The following is a 24,530-nucleotide window of genomic DNA, read 5'->3' on the forward strand; positions in this document are numbered from 1 at the left end:
AAACTGAAAGAAAGTAAACAAAACATAGGAAAATACTCTGTGATCTAGAGTACGTGTCAACACAACCAAAAAAAAAAAATCCATTGTTAGGTCAGCCTCCAGCTTTTCACTTCACGAGAAACCGGACTTGACCAGGACCAACCAGTTTCCAACAAGGAGTCCTGGATGGGCACATTTTTCTTCAGATTAATAATGCCCGCACATCTTCATGACTAAAGTCACTGCCTCCTGACACAGACACAGGAAACGACTTTTCAAACTACACACTTTTCCTTTTCACTTTTTTCCTTCTTCCAATCCAGGAAAGCACTGACTTCTGGTGCGCTGCCTACTCTTGTTTGCAGAGGCTTAAATAAAGCGTTGTAAGGACAAAGAAGAAGTAAAACATTTTTTTTTTAACTTTTTTTTCCCACAAAAGGTAAAGGCAACATCCAGGGAACTGTTCTCAAGCAATACTCTCTGACACTCGAGTTTTCTGAACTTGGCCTTAATTGTTTGGATCGGTGGATCTACTCACGTGCCCCACCCCTGCTACCTAGGACCAGCCCCAAATGCAGTCTTACCATTATTTCCTTTTCTAAATAATAGTGGAGGGGACGACACCCACTTCTGTGTGAAGGTCAAAGAGCAACTTGTGGAAGCAGGTTCTCTCCTACCCTGTGGGTTGAGGGAGGTGATCGGCCTTGGTGGTGGCGGTGCCGTTACCTGCCGAGCCGTCTCTCCTGTCTAGTGCATCCTTCACCCACGGCCCTCGTGTGTTCTGACAAAGGCTAGGTGTGCTGTATGCAGCCATGTCCTCAGATTACCTGCTGTGAGACAGGGAGGCTATTGACGGATTCGCCCATGATCCATCTTCACAAGTTCCCTTTCCTGGTTATGTGTGTGAGTTAGCCATTCAGAATATCCTAGGTCAGGTAACAAGTGCAATGTCCAAAGAATGGACAGTGTCCATTCAATTGTCCCAAGAATGCATTCATCTTTAATTGTCAAGTTGATTGAGTTCTCTAAAATAGCAGTTTTTAAAGGTGATTAAACAGTTTAATATTCCAGAATGTCATTATGGATCTTCAATTAAAAGCCTTTCTACTCGGCTAAACCATCTTCTGAGAAAGGGACCAGCAGATATTTATTCAAAGTTGGCTTTAGTTCTTTATATATTTTGGAGATCAAACCTTTGTCAGTTGCGGGGTTGGTGAAGATCTTCTCCCAGTCAGTGGGTTGCCTTTTTGTCTTAGTGACAGTGTCCTTTGCTTTACAGAAGCTTCTCAGCCTCAGGAGGTCCCATTTATTCAATGATGCCCTTAGTGTCTGTGCTGCTGGGGTTATACGTAGGATGGTCTCCTGGTGAGGTAAGCCAGACCCAAAAAGAGGACCATGGGATGTACTCACTCATATTTGGTTTCTAGCCTTAAATAAAGGACATTGAGCTTATAAAACAAAAACAAAAAAAACAAAAAAAACAAAAAAAAAACAAAGTTGGCTTTATTATTTCGTGGATTAGCAAGACAAGAAAGTAATTTTGGAAACACGAAGAGAAAACCTACATAAATTAGTAAGCTCTTACACTATTGCAGGGAGCCGAGTTTAAATAAGTTGTCATGAAAAATGTCACGGTTTTGTGGAAACATTTTATTTATTTAAAAGAAACATTACACATATGCCTGTCTCACTCTTCCAGAGCAATCCAAGTGTGTGCCCAGGACCCAAGTAAGGAGCACAGTGCTCTAGAACCATCTTTAACCACTGAAGCACAGAGTCCATGAAAAGTAGAAACTGACGATCCCGTTACCAAACAATGTGTAAGAGTAAACACACACAATTCAATGTTTATGAAAAAAATAGAGGATTAATCAAAATATTTTGTTCAAAACTATGAAATTCAAGTCATATGGAAACTGTGCATAAAACATAGTGTATAAACCAAAGGACTCTTCAATGGTCACTTCTAAGAACAAATTAACTTGAGTTAAAAAGTTAAACTTGCTCAACTTCTCTTTTCCAAAGCACTTTGAAACGTGACTATTGAAACCAAAATCTGAACCATCCCAGAACCCATTCTGCAGCTCCTACCACACGCACTGGGTGTGCCTGAAGACATCTGGAAAGAGAATGGCCCGATCAAGTGAGAGCCCAAGTCTGGTCTGTAACTGTGTTATTTCCTCTCCCCTTCACTGCTCTCAGGCTGTATTTGAAGAATAAGCAGCTTGTAGCTGCACACTGCCGCGGAGACGCGCCCAGCTGCCATACAGTGTGGCCAGCACTGGTGCCCTCCATCTGACAGGAACCTATGCCAGGCCTCACTCCCACCGTTGGGCTACAGGAGTAACATCCTAAGAGTGGCCAGACAACCTGTAGTATTACTGCAAAAGGGGAGATGTTTCCAGTGAACACTGCTCGGTCACCTTGACATCAATTAACCATCTAAATAAAGCTTACATTAAAAGCTAGAAACCAAACTGCACACAGACAACCTTAGGAAAACGCAAAGGAAGTAATCCCACAACCGCCAAGTCTCTTCCTCTACCCCACGTCATGGAACTCATTTTCCCTGTAAACACCCTAAACATCCACTTGGGTTTCGCTTCTGCTGCCAGGAACAGAGCGCACTTGCTGGAACCGGTGTACGGGAAGCCGCGCAGTTTTCAGTCCACTTTACCCATCAGGCTGATCTTCCCTGGTCTCAGTCCGCACAACCGAAGTGATGGACACCTCTGGAGAAGGCTGCTGTGGGGAGCTGCCCTGGCTCCCTGCTGAGGGGGTGGGCGGGGAAGGCCCCAGACACAGTGGAGTCCTCCTCAGCTTGATCACTCGGTGCGGCAGAGACTTCTTGTCAGAGAGGAGCACCTTGGCAGGCGGTGGCTGTGTGGCTGGGTTCTCAGCATTCTGGGAGTGAGGGGAAGCAGGAGCATGCCCAGATGCCCCAGTGGCCACAGGGGCCTTTCCATAGCTGCCTCTTCGAGACCAGTTTGCTGTGGCCTGAGAGGAGATCTGGGCAGCACGGACAGGCGACACTCTCACAGAAGCAGAGTTCTTGACTTTAATTTGGGTGCTTGTGGAAGGGCCCAGAAATCTGACCGGCGTAGGACCAGCCTTGCAGTTCAGACCTTCATCCTCCTCACCGAGGGTTAGCAGCCGCCTGGAAACACAGAAGCATCCATTTCAGCACTTCCGCTTTGGGGAGCACTAAAGAGCAAGTCTCCAGAGTTCACATTCAGGGTTACCAAGAAGAGGCATAAGTTTACAGACAGCAAGCCGCCTCCTCGCTCACTCCCACAGAGGACAACTGAAGGGGAACACGTTCACTAGAGACTGCTTCCGTGGCTTTACAAACTGTGGCTTACAGTATTTCCACCAGGGAGAGTCTGGAGCCCTGGACAGGAACCAGACCACACACCACTCTGTTCCCAAGGGCTCTGCCGGGACCCACAGAGTAACTGAGAATAGGCAGTGCTTTTTTCCAAGAACTTCAGAATTTACACGCTTAATGACAAAGGGGGTCTGCAGCCCTTGTGACACAGAGAGGCCGGCAGGGTCTCAGGAAAGGGGCTACTAAATGGTACGGCTGTGTTTGCCGGCCACCGTTGTCCTGACACCCACAGAGCCTGTGTGCCACGGGGCACACTTGGGTCCTGCTATGACAGTCAAGCCCACTCTGAAGCTAGGTATTTTTGAATATGAAAAGTATTGAACACATTACCCAGAGAGTCCTGAACTCAATCAACCATTCATTATAAACAGCCTACAGGGAAAGCACTGCCAGAATGGACCTTAAAATTCCTGACCGTCCTGCCTGTTCTGTCCTGAGACACGTCTGAACACACAGGGAGCAGGGGCCTCCCGGAGCACTTCCTCTCCACGGTCTGGGGGCTAGAGGCAACTACAACATGGCGAACACTTGTCCTTGGAAACAGAATCGAAGTCAGGTTTTATGAAAATTTCCATATATAGCTTAATATGCTACTACACTCAACTTTAAAACCTCACTGAACAAAGGAATACATGGCTTTCACTGTCTTGTCTACCATCAACAATGCTTCCTAAAATCCCAGAGGAAAGATCACTGACAAAGAGGGAGGTCACCATCAGCCATTCCCCCTGCTCCGCTGTCTATGTAACTAGACTCTCCACGAAGGTACAATCACCATTAGAGCAAAATACTTCTTTGGGGGACACTGCCAGTAGGGTATGCGCCTTTATCCCTGGCCTCCACGTACAAGATGCCACAGGAGATTTCAAGTGTCAAGACTAAAGACTCTTCACTACTGCCAATGAAGCCCAATTTCACATCTGTGGGGAGACAGCAGCCCCAGGGTCAGCACAGCTCTTACAGCCGCCTTCTCCAACAAGAGCATAAGGCACATCACAACTCGAGGAGAGCCCCTACTTCTCCACAGTGGTGGTAACTTTACTTCACTGACATGTATAACACCCGCGCAGGTGATTAATCAGCTTAGTGAAGTCAAGAGTTATTTCCACGGTGGCAAATCTTAGCAGCTACAGCTTTAAAAACACAACAGAATCACAGATAACCTCTTTCGGATGGGGGCCATATGACGCAGGCTTCCATGCAACGGCTGCTCTTCCAGAGTCCAGCACTCTATCAGCTCGTGAGGCACACGCCAGTAGCTTACACCTTCAAGATAAAAAGAGAATTAAGAGCCATGGGTGAACACTAGCCATCCAAGACTGCACAGCAACCATCTGTAGCTTGTTCCTGTCAGGTGATGGATGCAGGTGCTCACAGCATGAACAGGAGCTCACTAGTGGCCCCAGGACGGCAGAGGGAGACAGCTCGTGCGCTGGCTGCAAGCCAGGGCTCTGCGCTGCCTCCTAGAAAGTGACTGAGTGTACGCTGGCTTTAAGGGTAGTGGCTCTGACCCTGTGTCTAAATCCCACTGTCACTTACTAATGTGACCTTGGGAAAGTTACTTTCTCATCCTAAGTTTCGTTTCCTTGGTGAAATGCTAATTGTCACAGCATGCACCCTGCATGGCTGCTGTGGTCTTAAGTTAATAGCCATGAAGTCCTTAGAACATGTTAAGCACTCAGCCTCCTCAGTGCTCAGGAGTGAGGCATGCGTCCAGTCAATTCCACTCTTTGTCCATTTGTTCTCCTTTTTTTTTTTTTTTTTTTTTTTTTGATTTTTCGAGACAGGGTTTCTCCGTAGCTTTTGGTTCCTGTCCTGGAACTAGCTCTTGTAGACCAGGCTGGCCTCGAACTCACAGAGATCCGCCTGTCTCTGCCTCCCGAGTGCTGGGATTAAAGGCGTGCGCCACCACCGCCCGGCTTGTTCTCCTTTTTTTCATATGTATTTTACTTTGTGTGAACATGGACATGGACATGGCGCAGTCTCCACCGGGTCAGAGGACAAGGTCCAGGAGTCAGTTCCTTCCTTCCACCTCGTGCCTTCTAGGATGAAAAGCACCGTTGCCTGCTAAGCAGACTCCTTGGCTTACACCTTATGCTCAGGTCAGAAGCAATTCTTAGAGCACTGCCAGCTACACCGCAGGTCTATGTAAACTCTGACTAAGCAGGGACACTCAGAGAGCCATCCTTGAAGTCACTGAGCTATGTATGGACAGGTGACAACATCTAGCGCCTCATGGTGGGTATGAAGACTGGAAAGCAGGCTCCTTGACATCTATCCCCTTATGACAGACAGCTGACACCCTGGAAGAGAAGGGCCGGAGGAAGAGCGAGGGGAGGGCAGGCCACGGGCTGGAGGCCATGAAACGGAAGAACTGCACTGTACCTTTTCCTTCCCAGGTGTCAAAGGCATCCATCATTTTCTTCAGCTCGGCTACTGAGTAATAGCTCCAAATGTACTGAACATTATTTCCCGCCTCTCTAGGAACATTCAAAAATGATATGAAAATCTACTATTTATGTATGGATGTGTCTGTTTATATCCAGCTAACATATGCTCAACAAATACTTGATAAGCAAGTTACAAAACATCTAGGCACCATGTTGTTCCTCTGTGACCCTAAGCTTCAAGTGTGCACTCATAACTCTCATCTCAATATATTTTTAAAATACACACACACACACACACACACACACACACGCATAGTAGCTCATGTCTTTAATCCCAGCACTTAGAAGGCAGAGGCAGGCATTCCAGGCCACCAAGGCTATATAGTGAGAATTTGTCTCAAAAACAAACAAAAGGGCAACAAAACAAAACCCGCTACTCTAATTAGAAAAGATCCAACTGTGCTGCCATTTCCTTCCATCAGGCAGGTGTTCGGGTGTCTGACGCAGAAACACTACTGCCCGGAAAGGATTCAGAAAGCAAGCTCACACGGCTACAAGTTAGTGACGAGCATGACCAACTTCACTCTCCCACAGAGCATGAAGACGACAGAAAATACGTTAAGTGACTTTCCTGGTGCAGTAATACTACAGGGACATAGTAAGAGGACAACCTGTAAGAATATAACACGTCCAAGCCATGGCAGCTTAGCCCTGACCCTGGGTCAGCAGTGGGCATGGACTCCAGGCTGGCGCTCTGCCCACACTGTGGGGAGACACTAGTGTGTGGCTCTTCTGTTCACTCTGAAGACCCGGCATGGGGGCTGAGTGACTGAGAAGCTCCGGATGCCCTGAGTCGGGCGCAGTCTTTCACACAGTGACGACTCCTAGAATGGCTAAGAGATGTCAGGCCTGCCCTCGCTCTCTAGCACCCTGGATCGGAACGCACCTTTTGAAGATGCTTTTGCTGTGCATCCTTCCACCCAGCTGCTTATCCATGGCGTCGGTCCCGTCGGCCTTTGTGGCATAGACACCGGTAATCCTGCTCTCACAGCTGGCACCAGATGTGCTAAGATAGTGGAGAACCCAGACTGTCGGCTTACTACAGACTACGCCGTACGAGTCACAGAAGTCTGTCAAAGCCTAAAGCAAATATGTATACAAACTGAGATTTAATTATGGAACACGAGATAAATGTGCTGTTATTACTTACATGTAAAGCTAAAATTTGAGCTGGTCATAAAGGGAAATAAAAAGACCATCAATTCTGACTTAGTCTATAAACATAAAGGTAATGAATTAATTGAAGGGAGGTTTTTTTTTTTTCTTTGTAACAACAAAAATCTCCACAACTCTTTAGAGAGAATACTTATCCAGAGAGCTTCTCTTCTATCTCTTCTTTTGACTTGCCAGCATCACTTTTGATTTTAGTCTTCATATAGTAACTAAAGTCAGTTCTCCACCTTCCTTATTAGAACGCCTTCTCAAACTTCTCACTTAGCCTCCGTTTTTCTTTCTATTAGCTGGCCCCACGACTGGTCCTTATTCCCACTCCAAATTCCAACTACGGATAACCAGATTAACTTGTCCTTCTACACTGCAGGGCTGCTATGGTGCGGCCCAGCAGGGTCTGAACTCATCCGGCATTCACACGCTGATGTCACTCATTCATCTGCACTGTCTGCTGAGTCCACTGACAGATCCTTCGGGTCAGGGAGAGCAGGCGGCAGGAAGATGACACCTACTCCTCACGGGCGGCTGGCGCTTTCATTGAATACGGCTAAACACTGATCTTTACCACTATGTGAGCACCTATGTGAACCCCAGACTACACTGTGAACTGTTCTAGGGCGAGAACTGGACTCCATTTCTTGGTACTCCACACAGCCCCTGTGCAACGCCATGCACGCCACAACATTTGAAATAAATGAGCCTGATGCTGGAATAAATGCAGGTACACTTTATCCTTTTTAATACGAATCAGGAGCCGAGGACTACAGAGCTGGGATTCAGAAGATGAATGCTAACCCGCTCTAATCTTCCTGCAGGGCTTTTCTACCCCATTCTCTAGTTTGGTAAGTAGCGTTATCAAGACTATCACTTGACAATTAAAAGTCCGAAACCTCAATAGCAGAATTCATACACCCATGCAAATTCCTAAGGGATTCTGTGCTGCAGTCCCGATAACCAACCGTCCGTCAGTCTGTCCTGAGCTGACACCGGAAGCTAAAGCTCAAATCAGTGCATAGCAACTTTCAGGATCAACAACTGACAGCAGAAACAATTTTCTTACGTGCTAAATAGCCAAAAATACAATACGTATTGAAAGGACATGGATAACAAAACTTTCAAGTCATGTAAGTATCTTTAAAATGTGGTGTAAAGTAAAAACATCTTTTAAGAAAGATTTGCTGCTCTTAAAGTGAATTCGGCATGCTTCATTTACAAACTGCTACACTGACAAGTCAGGTAAGAGCTTATTATTAGAACAATTCTTGTAAAAACAAGTTATCTTAGTAAATAAAATAATACCATTACACCCTCATTAATGATATTATTTCTCTAATTTAACAAGAACTTCAGAAACCAAGTGTAGTGGTGTGTACTTTTAATCCCAGCACTCAGGAAGCAGAGGCAGGTGGATGACTGTGAGCTCAAAGCCAGTCTGGTCTACAAAGCCAGTTCTAGGCCAGCCAGGGCTACAGAGCAGGACCCGACCTCAAAATAAAAACAACGATTTCAGAAGAATAGTTCTATCTAAAGGAATGAAAAGTGTTACATCTTCAGTACGGTATATAATAAAGCTTTTTTCCCTAGAATTAATCTTGGACTCTCAGTATGAGTAGGAATAATTAAGAAGCGTGTTCAAAAATGATTACAAACTGCCTCACGCTCGGTATTTGACATCACAACTATGCAGAATAATATACTTCTTTGTGCATAATAAACATGTATTTTAAAACTTGAGAAAATGCCAAGACCTTTTTAAGTTCTATATTTGACCTTAAAGAATATGTCTCCATTTCATTGGCCAAGTGGTCAGACAGGCTGTACGGATAAGGGATGCCAAAATAATCGGCCTCTTCCTGCAGGGCGGCTCGGGTCTGCGCATCTGAGGGAAGCTGCACTTCTCCGTGGAGATAATCCAGAATGTACTTAAACAGCTGTCCGTCGCGGTCGATGACGCACGCCCCTGGAAGACAGTCCCGAGACAGTCGGGCAGACCCGTCAGCAATCTGGACGCTTCATGTCTCAGCCACACACATCAGCTCCCACGCACATCAGCTTCCACGCACGTGCACACACAGCTGGACCAATCACAGAGCCCAGCATTGACTCTACGGTGGCTGCTCTGTCAACTATAGGACAGCTGCTTCTCCAGGGAAACGCGCTGTCTTCCCTGAAGAACACAGAGAGAAGCTAGTGTGCGGTCAGCCTCAGTACCATCACCCGGAATGCTGCAGGAAAGCATCAACTTTCAAAATACAGTCGTCCCCATCGTTAGGTCATGGTTGTCTCCGTGCAGCAGCGGCACCACAGACTTCAGAAACTGCTATTTAATCTCTCTATGAATCTCCATACAGTCCTAGTCAACTCAGTAATTAGTGGGCTGATATGATACGTTCTAACACAACTAAGAAAAGGACTTTACAACAGAGCCCCACTTGGAGGAATATTCACACTCATGCTCCTGACTTTGCACATTTACCGGATTCATCTGTTTTCAGAGGGAAACGCCCGCTGAACATGGATGCCAGCATGGAGTCCTTAAAGCGACACAGAGAGTCCCGCCGGGCCGTGTAAATGCAGCCGCCCACGTTCAGACGAAGAATATCTAGCAGCTCTTCTGCTTGGGGGCCTGCCATTGCTCCCTTGGACGCCTAAAGTTTTGACGGAAGCTCTCACACACTTTGAAACAATCACAGTCGTCCCAGATGTCTGTAGAAACAAAGGACAAATATCACTGACCTTGCTGAAAATAAATGGATAAGATAAATATAGTTTAATGTAGTTTAAACAGATTCTATTTTGTGTGATAGGAAAGACATCCACAATGTAGTAAGCTGGGGAAATTTGCATCTGAGAATTTATAAATATCCAGCGATTATAAATCACAGTTGATAAAATCACTAAAGATTATACAAGATAAGGCAGTCAGGCACATGGAAAGTAAAGACAAGACATGCCTGTGACCTCTGGCACTGGCGTGGGTTTTGAACAAGGCTGAAAAAACCATCTAGACTGAAGAGATCGGCGTGTAACAGGGAACCGCAGGGCTTTACCAATTACAACCTCTGGTGCTTGGGTCAATCGATTGTCTTAATTTTCTTGTTCCCTTATATATAAAATGGAGGCAGCAACGGTCCACAGATCTCCCGAGAAGCAGTTTAGGTCACACAAAGAAAAAAACATCTGCCACAAACTCAAAACGCAGCAAATGACGAATTCTACACGGTGACACAAGTTTCCCGTAAGGTACACGCTGAGGGACTTGAGACAAACACTGAAGATAAGGAACAGCCGATAACTGTGATCCTGAAATTGTAGCTAATTATATAACTAGGTAATGTATCCTTTATTAACTGGAATCAGAAGTGTGTTTACGCCATGGCTCCTGGTTGAGATCATGAGGTTTTTCTTGCAGAGGACCTGGGTTCAATCCCCAGCACCATACGGCTCAGGACTGTCTGTAACTCCAGTTCTAAGTGATCGGACGCCCTCGTCTGGCCTCTGCAGTCACTGTGTGCACATGGCGCACAGATAGATACAGATGCAGGCAAAATACCCACATACACAAAAAATAAACAGAATGTCCACAAATGAATTCTATTTATACAGGTAGCCAGACTGCTCTAGACCTACAGGTGATAGCTTGTCAGTCATCTGGCTCTTACATTCCAAAACGGCCAACGCTTTGGGGATGTTCTTTTATAAATCTCTTTATCCATTCCGAACATTGTTAACAAATGACCATGGTTCTCTACAGAATCTGAAATGGACTGGAAACATGTACTCTCCATTAAGAATCTGAAGTATCTAAACTTTCACAGAAAGTCTTAAGGTGGCTGCCAAACTCAACTATATCCATGCCAATTCAGTTGTATGAACTGATCAACTGAAATCCTTTCCCAGAGACACCAACTTCAACAAATGCCAATAAAATGGAAGGAGACCACTAGAGCCTGAGGAAGGCCAACCACTAGAGCCTGAGGAAGGCCAACCGACAAAAAGCATTAGGAATCCAACAAGGTTCGGTCTTCCAAAGACCAGTTACTCGTAGTGGTATTTCATTTGTAATATATATATATATATATATATATTTTTTTTTTTTAATTTTATTATTTATTTATTTATTTATTTTTTGGTTTTTCGAGACAGGGTTTCTCTGTAGCTTTGGTTCCTGTCCTGGAACTAGCTCTTGTAGACCAGGTTGGCCTCGAACTCACAGAGATCCGCCTGCCTCTGCCTCCCAAGTGCTGGGATTACGGCTTCATTTGTATTCTAATAAACAAAGCTTGCCTGAAGACCAGAACGCAAAACAGACATACTAGTCGGCCATACAGGCCAGGCAGTGGTCACACACGCTTTTAATCCCAGCACTAGAGGAATATAAGGCGGGATGAGACAGAATTTGCTCCTTCAGTCTGAAGATTACAAAGACCTAAGAGCTTTCTGGTAGTTGGCTGCTTTGCTTCTCTGATCTTCAGGTTGAACCCAATATCTGTCTCTGGGTTTTGATTATTCACGCTACACTTACTGAGGCGACCTCTTGCTGCTTCAAAGTCCCGGAGCTGCCCGCAGTTACCTGCTCCCTACAATCCTATTTTTCCTGTTCCTAGATAAGTCTCATTTATCTCTTGCAAGGTCTTTCTGTGCAGAGTTAGAATCCTTGCCCAGATTTTATGGCATGTGTTTAATCTCTTCTTCTCCACCCCATCCCGCTCCCCTAAACTCAAGAAGGCAAGGGCAGTGTCCTTGTCGATAATCCCGTTTACTGAACACCTACTGTGCACTAGACGCTGCGAAGAGAACTAGACAGACATCACCTAATACACAGAAAAGACTTGATCACACAAGAATCCTTGTCCCTACAGACAGATGACAACACTGGGCAATGGAATCACTGGTTTGTGGAGCAGCCACACGAACTTGCCTGGGGGGTAAGCCGTGGAACCAGAGATAACCCAGGGAAGCCGGGTGAACCTAGGGGATGCGCCCACAGTCCACCCCACCTCCAGGGCTCCCGCTTTCGGCCCTGCCCTCACTATCAGCTGCCCAAGGCCGGTCCCGGGGAGGGCACTGCTCAGATGCACCCCCTGGGGCCTCCTGTGGTGGGAAGACCCTCCGCGCAGAACCGTCGAGGATGCCTGCCGAAAAGGCACACGCCCCAGCCACGGCAGGATTCAGAGAGCCTGAGAGGCGGGGGATCGGCGGGGAATCGGCGGGCCGGGGACTCCACTCGGAGGAGCACACTTCAAAGGGCTCACGGCCCTGCGCCCAGCCGGACAAAACCGGGCAAGGCGAGCGAGCGAGCTGGGGGCGAGCGGGCATCACCAGGCCCCGCCGGGGTCTTCCTCGGTCCGCGCAGGCGCCGTCGCGTCGGAGCGGCCGGGCCTCCTTCGGGACGCCCCCAACGCTTCGGGGCCCGAGCCCCGCCACCCACCCCGCGCCCGGGGCCTCCACCCCGGCGGGCGGAGCGGAGCGGCCACCGCCTACTGACCTGCGGCCGCCCGGCCCTCGGCACAGCCGCCCGAAGCCGCGGGCCCGGACACGGAAGTGAGCCGTCGTCGCCCGCTCCGCGCGGCGTTCCCGTGCAACCGCAGGGCGCCGGAAGGGAGGAGGGAGGGAGGCCACGCCCCCGGTTAGCCCCGCCCCCAGGGCATAGGTCACGACCCAAAGCACCATGCCCCGCCCCCGGCTCCTCTGATGGAAAAGGAAAGGTGCCTCCATTCATAAATCTATAACTTGAGTGTTGTCGTTTGCATAGGGCGTGGCTTGCAGAAACTTTTCTCACTCCGGATTCTTCAATTTAGTCTGTGACAACTGTCAAAGGCGGCAGTTGGTTTCTAGAGATATTTTTTATTAGATCTTTAGAAATTTCGTACCTCGGAATAAGATGCGAGTTTTATTCTTGTACAGGTCGTGAAATATTCCTCTTCAAGACGCGCAAGTTTTTTTAAATATTTATTTATTATGCATACAATATTCTGTCCATGTGTATGTCTGCAGGCCAGAAGAGGGCACCAGACTTCCTGACAGATGGTTGTGAGCCACTATGTGGTTGCCGGGAATTGAACTCAGGACCTTTGGAAGAGCAGGCAATGCTCTTAACCACTGAGCCATCTCTCCAGCCCCAAGACGCGCAAGTTTTGTCGTAGCACTAAAATATGTAATACCGATTCTTGGGTCACGGGCTGTAGAAAATCAGAATGGCGGCTTCTATGCCATACTTTGTGGGAGACACAGACACTAAGGACCGTCAGTCGTTACAGGGAGTGATAGCTCCCTCGGAGCAGCGTCAGGGCGGTGTTGGGTTGAGACCAAAACCTAAATGGAGAGTCCCTTACCGATACGGGGAACTTTAAGCCGAGAGCTGAAAAATGAGAGCGAGTTCAGAGCCGAGGTGTTGAAGAGACTCCGTGACAATATTTTCGAGAAGAGAGAGAATGGGTGGAAGGTCATTGCGGCACAAAAGAACTTGGAAATCTGTAGCAAGAAAGGAAGCTAGGCTATCTGAAGCTGGGTGAGAGCAAGGACGATATGGAAAATTAAACATGGCAACTAGAACGAAACAGAACATTAGTCGCCAAAGCCATGGTGATGGCAACGGGGTTACGGATTGCCTTTAGCAGGGGATTTCAGCTATTCCTCCATCCCCAGCTCAAGTGACATTAGGAGATGCTAGTGAAATATGAAGTAAAAGCCTGATTGCAATGGGACTCTGCTGTGCAGCTTCTATAAGGTCGCCATCCATGACAGGGCAGGACTTTGCCGTTACCTACTATCAGCTCCATGGTTTCCTATCAGTGTGCCCACTGGACTCCACGCAGACATATTAAAAGGATCGCAAGTAGAAGAATTCATTATATGTATTATATTTTCAACAAAATCACAGAAGAAAAACTCCCTAACCTCAATGAGGAGGTGGGTATATTGTTAGTTAGGACTTTGACGTCGAGCAGAATGCACTTTGAATGGTGAGCTGGCCTTGAGTCTACGGGGAGGAGAGGTGGAGAAGCTATGACTCAAAAGGGATACATTTGGGTATCGAGTTGACAAGGATTAGATGCGTGGCGGTTAATATCGTCCATTTGAAATGATGCAGAATCGCCTCTCCCTACCTGTGAGCGAGTTCGTAGACCGAGTTTATTGGGGCAGGAAGACCCACCCTCAGTGTGAGTGGCACCAGTCATGGGTCGGAGTCCTGGATTGAATAAAAAGAAGAAGAAACTGAGCTGAGCCCTCTCTGGGCGTCCTGACTGTGGGTGCAATGAGACCGCTCATCTTAAGCTTTGGTCCCTCGTGACTTCCACACTGCGGTGGACTGTACCCCCAAACTGTGAGCCAAACCCCCTTCTTGGGCCTGCTTCTGCAGTGTTTACTACAACAAAGGGGAAAAACTAAGGCAGGGAATCTGTGGCGAGCCTTGCCCCTTCGCCAAGGCACCCTCTCTGTCTTCTCCACAGATGCTTTACACCACACAATATCTTTCGCTTCTGTCAGCCAGGCATAATTTGTAACGGAGCAGTTCTACCTCCCAGACTACTACAAATAAGATCAGGTGGCTAAATGAAATAACGACACTGTTTCTGCTTTGTTTTATTGGTTTATTGATCTGCAGTGTCCTTTGCCGGGCTCCGGCTCTCAGAGATCATTTTTCTTCGATGATTTTTCTTTCGGTCATGCTGGTTTGTTAAGGAGGATTTCTTTACATGTAGCAAGCTCTCCCCCACTTTCATCTCTTCCAGCTTCCTTGGGTGTGTGGGTAGGTGTCTCCAGACAATCGGAATTTAATTGCCTGGAATTCTGCCTGAGGTATAGAAGAGCAGACAATTAATTGCTGAAGGAATCAAGGAGAACTGGGGGAAAGGCACTGTCCACCCTCGGGGAGTGTCACAACTAGACCGGGAACGCTGTTAATTTGATTAACAATAATTGAGCCTCATATGAAAACATCACGGGCTACAATACTGCCTTAAAAACCCCAGCCTGTCTTCCCCTTCTGCAGCAGCCCTCAGATTTGAAATGGACGCTGTTGTTGCCACACTGGTTTCTTATATTTTAAATTGAAGCTTGTCCCGTGGCGTCTTTCCCTGGTGTCCTCATATTCTGCAACACATTCTCGGGTGGCAAAGCGTTTCCTGGGAGGAGACGGAACACACATTTTGATTCACCCCTGCTGGGAACCCATAACAGACCAACTTACAGATACCACCTAAGTCCAGCTGGGTAAACCAGCGAGTTTTATTGCGATATTTACAGAAATATGGGTGGGGGGTTACTTACAGGAGCAGAAATGACCCAAAGGCAGCTGCATCACCATAGCCCACCCCAGCATGGGTGACGTCTCACAGAGCTGGGAACCTGCAGCTCACTGCACAGCCTGTAGGCAGCTCAGCAGGCTGAAAAACAACCGTTCCAGGTGCCTCATTTGGTTTAAGCCTCACCAAGGCAGCTCCCCTGGTTTCTGCTTGTTGCAGGCAGCTGCTCTGGTCTCAGTCTTTGCAGCTCTTCTCAGAGAATCCTCTTTGCGTTTGACTTCACTGTCTTCTTGGCATCTCAAATCCCTCAAACACTCGGCTTCTGTTGGTTACTCTGGCAGGGAGGGCGTAGTGAATCTGGTCAGTTTCAAGGACTTCCCATTACTTGCCTTTCTGTTTAAAGAGCTTCCTGCAGGATGCAAGGTTTCAATCTCAGAGGAAACTGTTATACAGTGAATCTGTTATGGCAAGAAAGAGGTAGTAGTTGGGAGCATGAAGGAAGTGATCGCACTGCAACTGAAATCAGAAAGTCGAGAGAAATCAGTGCTGGCATTCTGCCGCCTTCTCCTTTCTTTCCTTTTCCATTCCGCCTAGGATTCCAGGCTAGGGTATGGGTGCTGACCACATTCAGGGTGGGTGTTTCCTCCTCGGGTAAGTCTTTATGGGAAACACCATCACAAATAGGCCCAGAGGTGTGTCTCCTAGGTGATTCCAAACCCAGTCAAGCTAACAATCAAAATGAACCATCAAAAGTCTTGTGGGTCTGGGCTTTCTCAGAGATTCACCAGGACCATAAATAAATTTTAGGAAGAAGAGGCTTTTTATTTTAGATACCCATTTCCAGTGTGGGACCAGGATTTCACCTGGGCACATTCCCAAGATGCAGCAAAGATTTTCATCCATACATTTTCCATTTCTTCCTTTGTCATGCAGAAGCCTTTTAATGTAACACAGTCCCAATTGCCAGCGTTTAGTCTTCTTCCTAAAACACCGGAATCCTTTTTAAAAAGTTCTTGCCTAGCAGGGTGTGGTGGCACACACCTTTAATCCCAGCACTTGGGAGGCCGAGGCAGAGATTGAGGCCAGCCTGGTCTACAAAGAGAGTTCTAGGATATCCAGGGCTGTGACAAAGAGAAACCCTGTCTCGGAAAAAACAACAACAACAACAACAACAACAAAACAAAAAACGTTCTTGCCTATGCTGCTATCTTGAAATATTTCCCCTATGTTTTCCTAAAGGGATTCAAGTGGGATCAACATATTAAAGAAACGAGTCAGAAAGGCAAATATGACATTTTTCTCATCTGTAGGCACTAGAATTCTTTATAGATGATAAAACGGTTTACACAGACGTACATAACATGAAATCATAAGGAGGACGAGGGGATGGGAGGAAACGAATGGGAGACACAAAGGGAAGAAGGGAAGTGGACGGGACAGGGGTTGAATTCTGTCAAAACGTCCGCTATACCTAAATTTGTCATTATGAAGCATAGCACTATGTGTGAGGAACATAAACCAATCTAAAACATTTAAGTGATATTTATGTCAAGATCTAAAGTTTTCTTCTTTATATCTAGGCTTCCTTTGTTCACTGTTATTCTCAAATTTGGTCAAATGGTTTTCACTGTTTTAGCAAAAGATGTTTACATATCTCCCTCCCCCAAATGCATTTATAAAGCAAGCTGCCATTTCATAGACTTTTTAAGATGCAGTTATAATAATGCTCAAATGTCCTCAAACGATAAAAAATAATGTCAAGACATGACTACTTTATGGTCAATTAAAAGACAAGTTTAATATTTAAAAGTTTTTTTAAAAGATTTATTATTTTATTTTATGTGGATAAATATTTGGCCTGCATATATGTAAGTGCACCGTATGTGTATCTGCAGAGGCCAGAAGAGGGTATAGAGTCCGTGGAACTGGAATTACAAAGAGTTGCGAGTCACCGTGTGGGTGCAGGGAACCAAACTGGGTCCTTTGCAAGACCGACAAATGTTCATGACCTCGGAGCCATCTCTCCAGGTCCCTATTGCATTTTTAATACGATGGACTAAAGCAAAAGTTATTGTATAGTTTCTCTAAATTCTTCATATGCACTATAATCATTTGTGAAGGGAACCAAACTGTCTTGGAAAATAAAGAGGCTCACACATTTTAAAATATAGCTGTGACAGTTTAAAATGCCAGTCTCGCGGTCCTGTTAAAAGAGAGAATCACCGCCGCTCTTGCAAGCACAAAATGAGAAAGGATTACAAGAGCAAGAAGCGAGGATCACCACTGGGAGGCAAGGATGCAGAAACTGGACGCAGGCGAGTGATCCCAAGCCCTGACAGAGATTGCCTGGCAACCTTCCGGGTACCGGATCGATGGGAGCCACGCCCGGCAACGCCTAGCCACGCCCACTTTACTCTCCGCAGCAGCGCGTCCCGCCCCTTCCGGCTTTCACATCCGGGGACCAGCGCGCCTCCGCGCCGCCTCCTCGCACTCCGATTGGCTGTGGCGTCGGCCGCCAACCGTCGCGGAGTTTGAATCGGAGGACGGGTCGGCTGGGCGGCGGAGCTCCCGGGGCGTGAGGCGCTCTCCCAGGCTGCAGGGGCGGTGAGTCGGCGCCGGTGAGGCCGCTGCGGCCGCCGCCACCGGCTTGCAGGTCAGTGCCTTCCCTGAGGAACGGGATCTGGGCCCCGGGGCCGGCGCGCCGAGCGCTCCCGGCGGGCTCGAGCGTCCGGCCGGCTCGGCTCGGATCTGGGAAGCTGTCTGGGATGAGATGGAGGATCTCATCCGGGAGCACGGGCGGCGGGTTCTGGTTTTCGGGGAGGGGAGACCCCGGCTGCACGAGAGTGGCCGGGGGATAACGGAGGAGTCCTGAGTGCGGAGCAGGCAGCCCGGTCCCCTTGTCGGCACCGCACACATCCGTTCGCCCAGCACCTACGAGGGACTTAGCCATTATTTCCTTGCGCTTTGGAGCTGGGACCCCCAAAAGAGTCGTAACCGTTGCCCGGAATGTTTCGGTGTCTGTATCGTACCCCAAGGGGCCTGCTTCTGGCTTCTGTTCGTGCCGCTTGGTGAAGTCACTGATGTAGGAGGTGGGCTGGGCGGTTAAGGGAGACTCTAGTAGAAACACAAGCATTTGGATGGGCGACAGCGACATTTATGAAGTTAAAGAGGATCAGCTGATGGGGAAGGAAAGTTCCGCTGGCATCTATTTATTTATTTATTTATTTTTGACTGGAGTATTTGGAAACCGGCTGATTTTTTAATATTGGGTTTCTTTTCGAGTGTGTTTAGGGGTGACAGTTTATTGGCTATGTGTTTTTTTTATAGTCTACTGTTTATGGGATAGTAATCTTTGGTTTTGAATTTTCTGGTCTGGGATTATTTATTGCCTGTGTTCTTTTGGGTGTTGTTAACCTCTTTAGGTGGGTGTTTTCCTTCTAGTATATAGGGCTATATTTATTTGTAAAAATGAAATATATTTATTTGGTTTTTCTCATGGAATGTCTTATTTTTTCCTTCTGTAGTGATGGAAAGTTTTGCGGGTATAGTAGTCTGGGCTGGCATTCAGAGTCTCCATTGAGAAGTCCAGTGTGACTAATAGGTCTGCCTTTGTATGTGACTTGGTCTTCTTCCCTTGCAGCTTTGAATATCCGTTCTTTGTTCTGTATGTGACGAGGGGACTTTCTTTTCTGGTCCTGTCTGGTGTTCTGTATATTTTTTGGTCCTGTCCGGTGTTTTGTACCTTGATAAGCATCTCCTTTAGGTTAGGGAAATTTTCTTCTATGATTTTTGTTGAAAATATTTTCTGTGCCTTTGACCTGGGTTTCTTCTTTTTCCTCTGAACCTATTATTCTTAGTTTTGGTCTTTTCATCGTGTCCAGTAGAGACGGACGATGGGGTATTCTGAACATGGAAGGCTCATTAAGAAAGTGACATTTGAGCAAAGGCTTGTGACAGCATGGCTCTAATCTCTGCTCTTCCCTGTAAAGATGCTTGGGATGGTATTTAGGTATGGTGTTGCCTCGATGAATGAGAATCTCATCCTGAATCCTTAAATCTGCAGACTCGACATAGACAGAATTGCAGGGGCCTGGCTGTCGTCTTCCGGCCTATGTAGGACCAGTTACAAGATGTGCAGAGTTGGAGGAGAATTAGAGGGAGGACGATGAGGATGACAGGAATCTAGGGATTCTTGTGATGGACGTGAAAGGTGAACTGAGAGAGTCCTGTGGACTCAAAGCAGGTAGTAGTGGAGCAGCTGAGTCTGGGGCAGGTGACAGGTTTCTATAGCTACAAGCAGGTGGACACAGGAAGGCTCCTGGAGGGAGTGTAGGTTTGGGAGGTCTTCCCCATTTAAACACAAAGGTCAGCACCCCTGCACCCCAGTGAAGGGCTCTCTGGTCCGTTTTCTCTGCCCAGGCAGCATTGACTCCTTCTCTGTTATCTTGTGTGATTTTCAGTATTCTTGTCAGATTGCGTAATTGTGTCTCCGCCTGTTCCTATTATGCTGTAAACCTAGTAGACCATACATGTAGTAGGCATGGCTAAGCTTAGAGTTTCCCGTCCATTCTCCAGCCCTCTTCTGCTCCTGTGTTAGTTATTTCTTTTGTGCTCCCGTTAAACCCCTCTTACCTAAAGTTCCACGTTTGCCCGTCTCTGGCTGGATATTTCTTCCATGGTAGCAGGGACCCTATCCTGCCACCTGCCACCTGCCCCTACATGTTCGTGCCTGCCAGGTGTACGATACAAGCTTGAATGGGAAGACAAAGTATTTACCTTTTTGGAATTTATTAGTTCTCCTGATCATATAAATTCCTGTTTTCAGGTTTTATGCAAAGGATTTTGTAAATATTTGTGTACACAGTTTATTTTAAGTTATGGTGGCTTCTCTTTAGAATGTATCAGTTTGCTCTTATTTTACTCTTAGTAACCAGTAACTAACTAATAGTCTCCCCCATCCTTTCTTCCTTTCGTATAGTGATGGAGTACCCAGTGATGGAAGCTGCCACTGTTACTTCAGGAATCAAGAGACGAGTGAAAGACAGAATTGCAAAGACAAAGTTAAATGTTTCTCTTGCTTCAAAAATCAAAACAAAAATATTAAGTAAGCACCATTCATCTTTAACTCCACTTACCTTTGGCTCTCTGAAGATTTCGTTCATTTGCTACTAAAATGTCAGCTGGTACCTTTTCCATTTGCTATTTCCATGGCCTCCAGCTCCTCTGCTGAGTGGGAGCTAATTTACCCTTGCTGACAGCTGAATTGTAAGCTGTGTGGCTGGGGGGTCCCGCCCGAGGCAGCTACCTCTTAGCCTGCGATGACAGCACCAGTATGGCTTCTCTGGAGAAGAGCTAAAGAGAGTAAACATTTGGCCTGGCGTGTGCTGTGGCAGGCAGGGAGTAACCTAGAGGTTCTTGGCCATGATGAGTGTGGTAGTTTGTGGTTTCCTATAGGCCAAGGCTAAGACAGCACTGTGGGCTTTGGAAATGAGATTTTATCAGTGCCGGCAGTAAGGTGTCAGGAAGGCAAACAAACAAACAACCCCCCCCAAAAAAAAAAACCCATGGAGGTGGGAAACTCCCCAAATTAAACTTTTATTGCTCCGACAGATTATCTCAGTCATTTATACCCATGTTAGCTACTTCGGACACTACCTTCCATAGTGACATATCCTGCTGATGTCACACCTAAGACTCTTAAATATCTTGAAATCATGACAGACACCTATCAGGATCTGTAGAAAGATCCTGTGAATTGCCTTCCTCCCCTAGTGACCTGTCTTCCTTCATTTGTCAAGACTGTTTGGAAAACAGCAAGAAGCTATTATTCTTTCTGAGCCTCTGAAAATCCTGCAGCTGCGGTCTGTTTCTCTGGGGTATGCCAAGGAGGGCCGAGTGGGGCACTCTGTGCCATAGACGGTCCTGCTGTGGAGTCTTTTCCTGAAGATTTCTAGACCTTCTCTGAATATCTAAAAAAGATATATTTAACAGAGGTGAATCACAATTTTAAGGCTAGCCTTTGACTACATAGCAAGGCCCGTTCACAAACTCTTTGTGTGTATTATACTGTGGAGTAGGTAGGTTATTGGCATGTAGTAGAATCTAAATTCTAATTATATTTAACTATACTAAAGGGATATAATACTTTTTTCTTTTTTTTTTTCTTTCTTTGTGGTTATTTTGAGACGGTTTCTCTGTCCTGAAACTAGCTCTTGTAGACTAGGCTGGCCTTGAACTCACAGAGATCTGCCTCCCACTGCTGGGATTAAAGGCGTGCACCACTGCCTGGTGGGACATAAACTTTTAGGGTAACTATAGCCATTAAATCCTCACTGAATCTCTTTGTTCCCACTTCAGTACTGATTTCACTTAGTCTGACATACTTCTGTTCAGTAAAAGAGGTCAAGTCTAGATTGCAATAGATTACTAGAAAGGAATAATATCCTGGGGAGAGGTGAAGATCTCACAGGTCCTGGACAAATCAATCCTTTCATTTGAGGGTTAAGAGAAGGGATTTGGGAGCATAGATGATTTTATTGAGTGTGGAGCACAGAAAGATGTGTAAACATTCAGGTTGGTTGCCCTAGCTCCTGTGGGTCTCCAGTGAGCACTGTGCGGTCAGCCTCCCAGCCTGCTTCTTGTCCAGATGGAAGCGGGCAGTCACAGTCCCCGTGACCCCCGTGACCGCTCTGTCTGCAGAGCCACCGCTCCCTTGCCCAGCTGCATGCCTCTCTGCTTTTCAGCTTCTCTCTAGCTTTTGTTTCTTCAGCTTCTAACTTGGGGAATATTTTCTTTCTCTGAAACTATACGTGTATTGCCCTTCTTTTCCAACCATCATTTGATATTATAAAGTAAATTGCATTTTTTTCTGAAATTATTTTACTAAGGAATGTGCAGTTTTATTAAGGAAATATAAATTACAAGTTCAGTATTAACTTTTAAAAAATATTGTTGCAGACAATTCTTCTATTTTCAAGATCTCTCTAAAGCACAACAACAGAGCCTTAGCCCGGGCTCTGAGTGGAGAGAAGGAGAACTCCCGAAGAGTCACTACGGAGAAGATGCTATTACAGAAGGAAGTAGAGAAACTGAACTTTGAAAATACCTTTCTTCGCCTCAAGCTAAGTAACTTGGTATGGATATTGTATTGCTTTAATCTCTGCATTACAATAGAACCTCATAGCTAAATCGTGTAGAAACTTTAACGATGTTTTTAGATTCCAGTCTTAAAGAACTGTTGAAAGTCAGCATGCCATGGAAATCCATGCTTAAGGACAGATACCTCCTGGCAGTAGAATAGACATCTTAAGTCTTATTCTAAACGCATGCTGTGTGCTCTGCAAACCAGCATAACACCATAATCAGCAGCACTTGGCTGTCCATGCCTTTTAAATTGTGAGCAAAGCTCCTGTAGTGAACTGAAGGGGCTCCCACAGGGTCTCTGCCTTCTTCCGGCCTTGCACATCACTGGCTACACACCCACCACCAACCACAGGCAGACAGCAGTGAGAGCTAGTGTATCTAGGTCAAAAATGAGAAGAAATTAGCTTAAAATGGAAAAAATGGACTGTAATAAAGTGATGATTAAATTCCTATTCCTGACCAACTGTGTTATTTTCCGTGAGATATGTAAGAGTGAGAAAATGGGAAAGCAAATGATCTTTATGACTGGTGTTGTAAGTGTTCACAGTGTGTCTGCGTGTGTGCACAGCTGATTTGACTGTTCACTGCAGTAGCCTTGGAGCTCAGTGTGCGCTCGGCTGAGAACAGTTGCCAGGCCTGACTGCATGGTGTAACCCCAGTAGTCTGGACGCCGAAGCAGGAGGCTTGCCATGAGTTCATGGTGTAACCCCAGTAGTCTGGACGCCGAAGCAGGAGGCTTGCCATGAGTTCATGGTGTAACCCCAGTAGTCTGGACGCCGAAGCAGGAGGCTTGCCATGAGTTCATGGTGTAACCCCAGTAGTCTGGACACCGAAGCAGGAGGCTTGCTATGGAGTCAAAACCACTCTCTGCTATGTAGACCAGTCTGAGTTACAGTGTGAGACAATTGTCTCAAAAAACAAGAATAAAGACAACCATTTTAAAACTGACTCTTCTTATACTGATGCTCTCCATAAATGTGGTATCGTTATAACCAACTCCGAATTTTAACTCAAAGGTGTCTTTATTTTGCATGTGCAGAATAAGAAGCTTATAGAAATAGAATCCCTTGTGAACAATAATCTGATCACGGCAATCGAAATGAGCAGCCTGTCTGAGGTAAGTGAGCCCCTGTGAGCGGGGCCGTGTGTAGCCGACGGGAGCCTGGATGAGCCAAACCATGGGACCATGTAGTAGCTGACGGGAGCCTGGATGAGCCAAACCATGGGGCCGTGTGGTAGCTGACAGGAGCCTGGGTGAGCCAAACCATGGGGCATCAGGGCCAGAGCCTCAGGTGTGCAGTGCAAAGAAAGAACAGGAATCTTGGGCTGGAGAGATGGCTCAGAGGTTGAGAGCATTGCCTGCTCTTCCAAAGGTCCTGAGTTCAGTTCCCAGCAACCACATGGGGGCTCACAGCCATCTGTAATGGGGTCTGGTGCCCTCTTCTGGCCATACACACAGACAGAATATTATATACATAATAAATGAAATAAATATTTAAAAAAATTAAAAAAAAAAAAAGAACAGGAATCTTGCACAATCTGAAAAAAAATTGAAGTTTATGCCCTGGCAGTGCTGGAGCATGCGTGGGCTGCCTGTGTATGGCGGTTGTGTTGAACTTGTCCATAGTGGGTTTCATGGTCTAAGTTGATGAGGACGACCTACCAGGTCTCTTCCTTAAGAGGGTGCCAGATCTCATTACAGATGGTTGTGAGCCACCATGTGGTTGCTGGGAATTGAACTCAGGACCTTTGGAAGAACAGCCAGTGCTCTTAACTGCTGAGCCATTTCTCCAATTATATAAAATAATTTATCATTTTTATAATTGGTTATTGAAATTATTTCATTAAAATCAAATTTTGATTTAAAATCATAGATTGAATAGCTCTTTGGAACATGATGGCCCTCCAGACATACTTAGAAACAAAGTCTCAGTAGAAAGGTAGTCTTTCAAGTTAGAAAAGAGTTTATTTTAAAATAAAAAGACAAATTGAAAATGTACTGGGGTGAAAACCAGAGGCTGATCCTATTGTGTATCCGTCTCTAAGATAAATTCTAGGTGGTTGCATGATTACATAAAACAAATGATAAATGGATGTACACACTCAGAATAGGAACTGACCTGGAGAAGTGAAAGCAAGGGCTTGCTGAGC

The 24,530-nt window shown here is 46.3% G+C and overlaps 2 protein-coding genes across 3 annotated transcripts in view; one reads left to right on the forward strand and one right to left on the reverse strand.

Annotated features, from left to right (window-relative positions):
- Positions 1–1,615: 1,615 nt before the first annotated feature.
- On the reverse strand, positions 1,616–12,567 carry LOC121444868 (BTB/POZ domain-containing protein KCTD18-like). 2 transcript variants are annotated; one of them, XM_041646792.1, is made up of 7 exons: positions 12,476–12,567; positions 9,464–9,693; positions 8,736–8,947; positions 6,704–6,897; positions 5,753–5,847; positions 4,531–4,633; positions 1,616–3,136 (listed from the first exon to the last, which is right to left on the reverse strand). In XM_041646792.1, exons 2-7 carry the CDS (start codon positions 9,618–9,620, stop codon positions 2,653–2,655), a joined length of 1,245 nt encoding a protein of 414 aa, XP_041502726.1. In that variant the 5' UTR covers positions 9,621–9,693; positions 12,476–12,567; the 3' UTR covers positions 1,616–2,652. The 2 variants fall into 2 exon arrangements, with proteins under 2 accessions (XP_041502726.1, XP_041502727.1); XM_041646793.1 differs by lacking the exon at positions 12,476–12,567 and adding an exon at positions 11,909–12,026.
- A 5,194-nt stretch (positions 12,568–17,761) lies between these two features.
- Positions 17,762–24,530, forward strand: part of LOC121444867 (shugoshin 2-like) — a 28,212-nt gene continuing 21,443 nt past the window's right edge. The window contains exons 1-4 of the mRNA XM_041646791.1: positions 17,762–17,889; positions 20,215–20,340; positions 22,194–22,369; positions 23,419–23,496. Of these exons, the coding sequence (XP_041502725.1) occupies positions 20,217–20,340; positions 22,194–22,369; positions 23,419–23,496 (378 nt within the window). The 5' untranslated portion in view covers positions 17,762–17,889; positions 20,215–20,216. The remainder of the gene's footprint in view (positions 17,890–20,214; positions 20,341–22,193; positions 22,370–23,418; positions 23,497–24,530) is intronic.

This window comes from Microtus oregoni, unplaced genomic scaffold (genome assembly GCF_018167655.1).
Source record: "Microtus oregoni isolate MIOR12 unplaced genomic scaffold, Mior012 000144F_ref0000341, whole genome shotgun sequence".
In the NCBI taxonomy this organism is placed as follows: Eukaryota; Metazoa; Chordata; class Mammalia; order Rodentia; family Cricetidae; genus Microtus; species Microtus oregoni.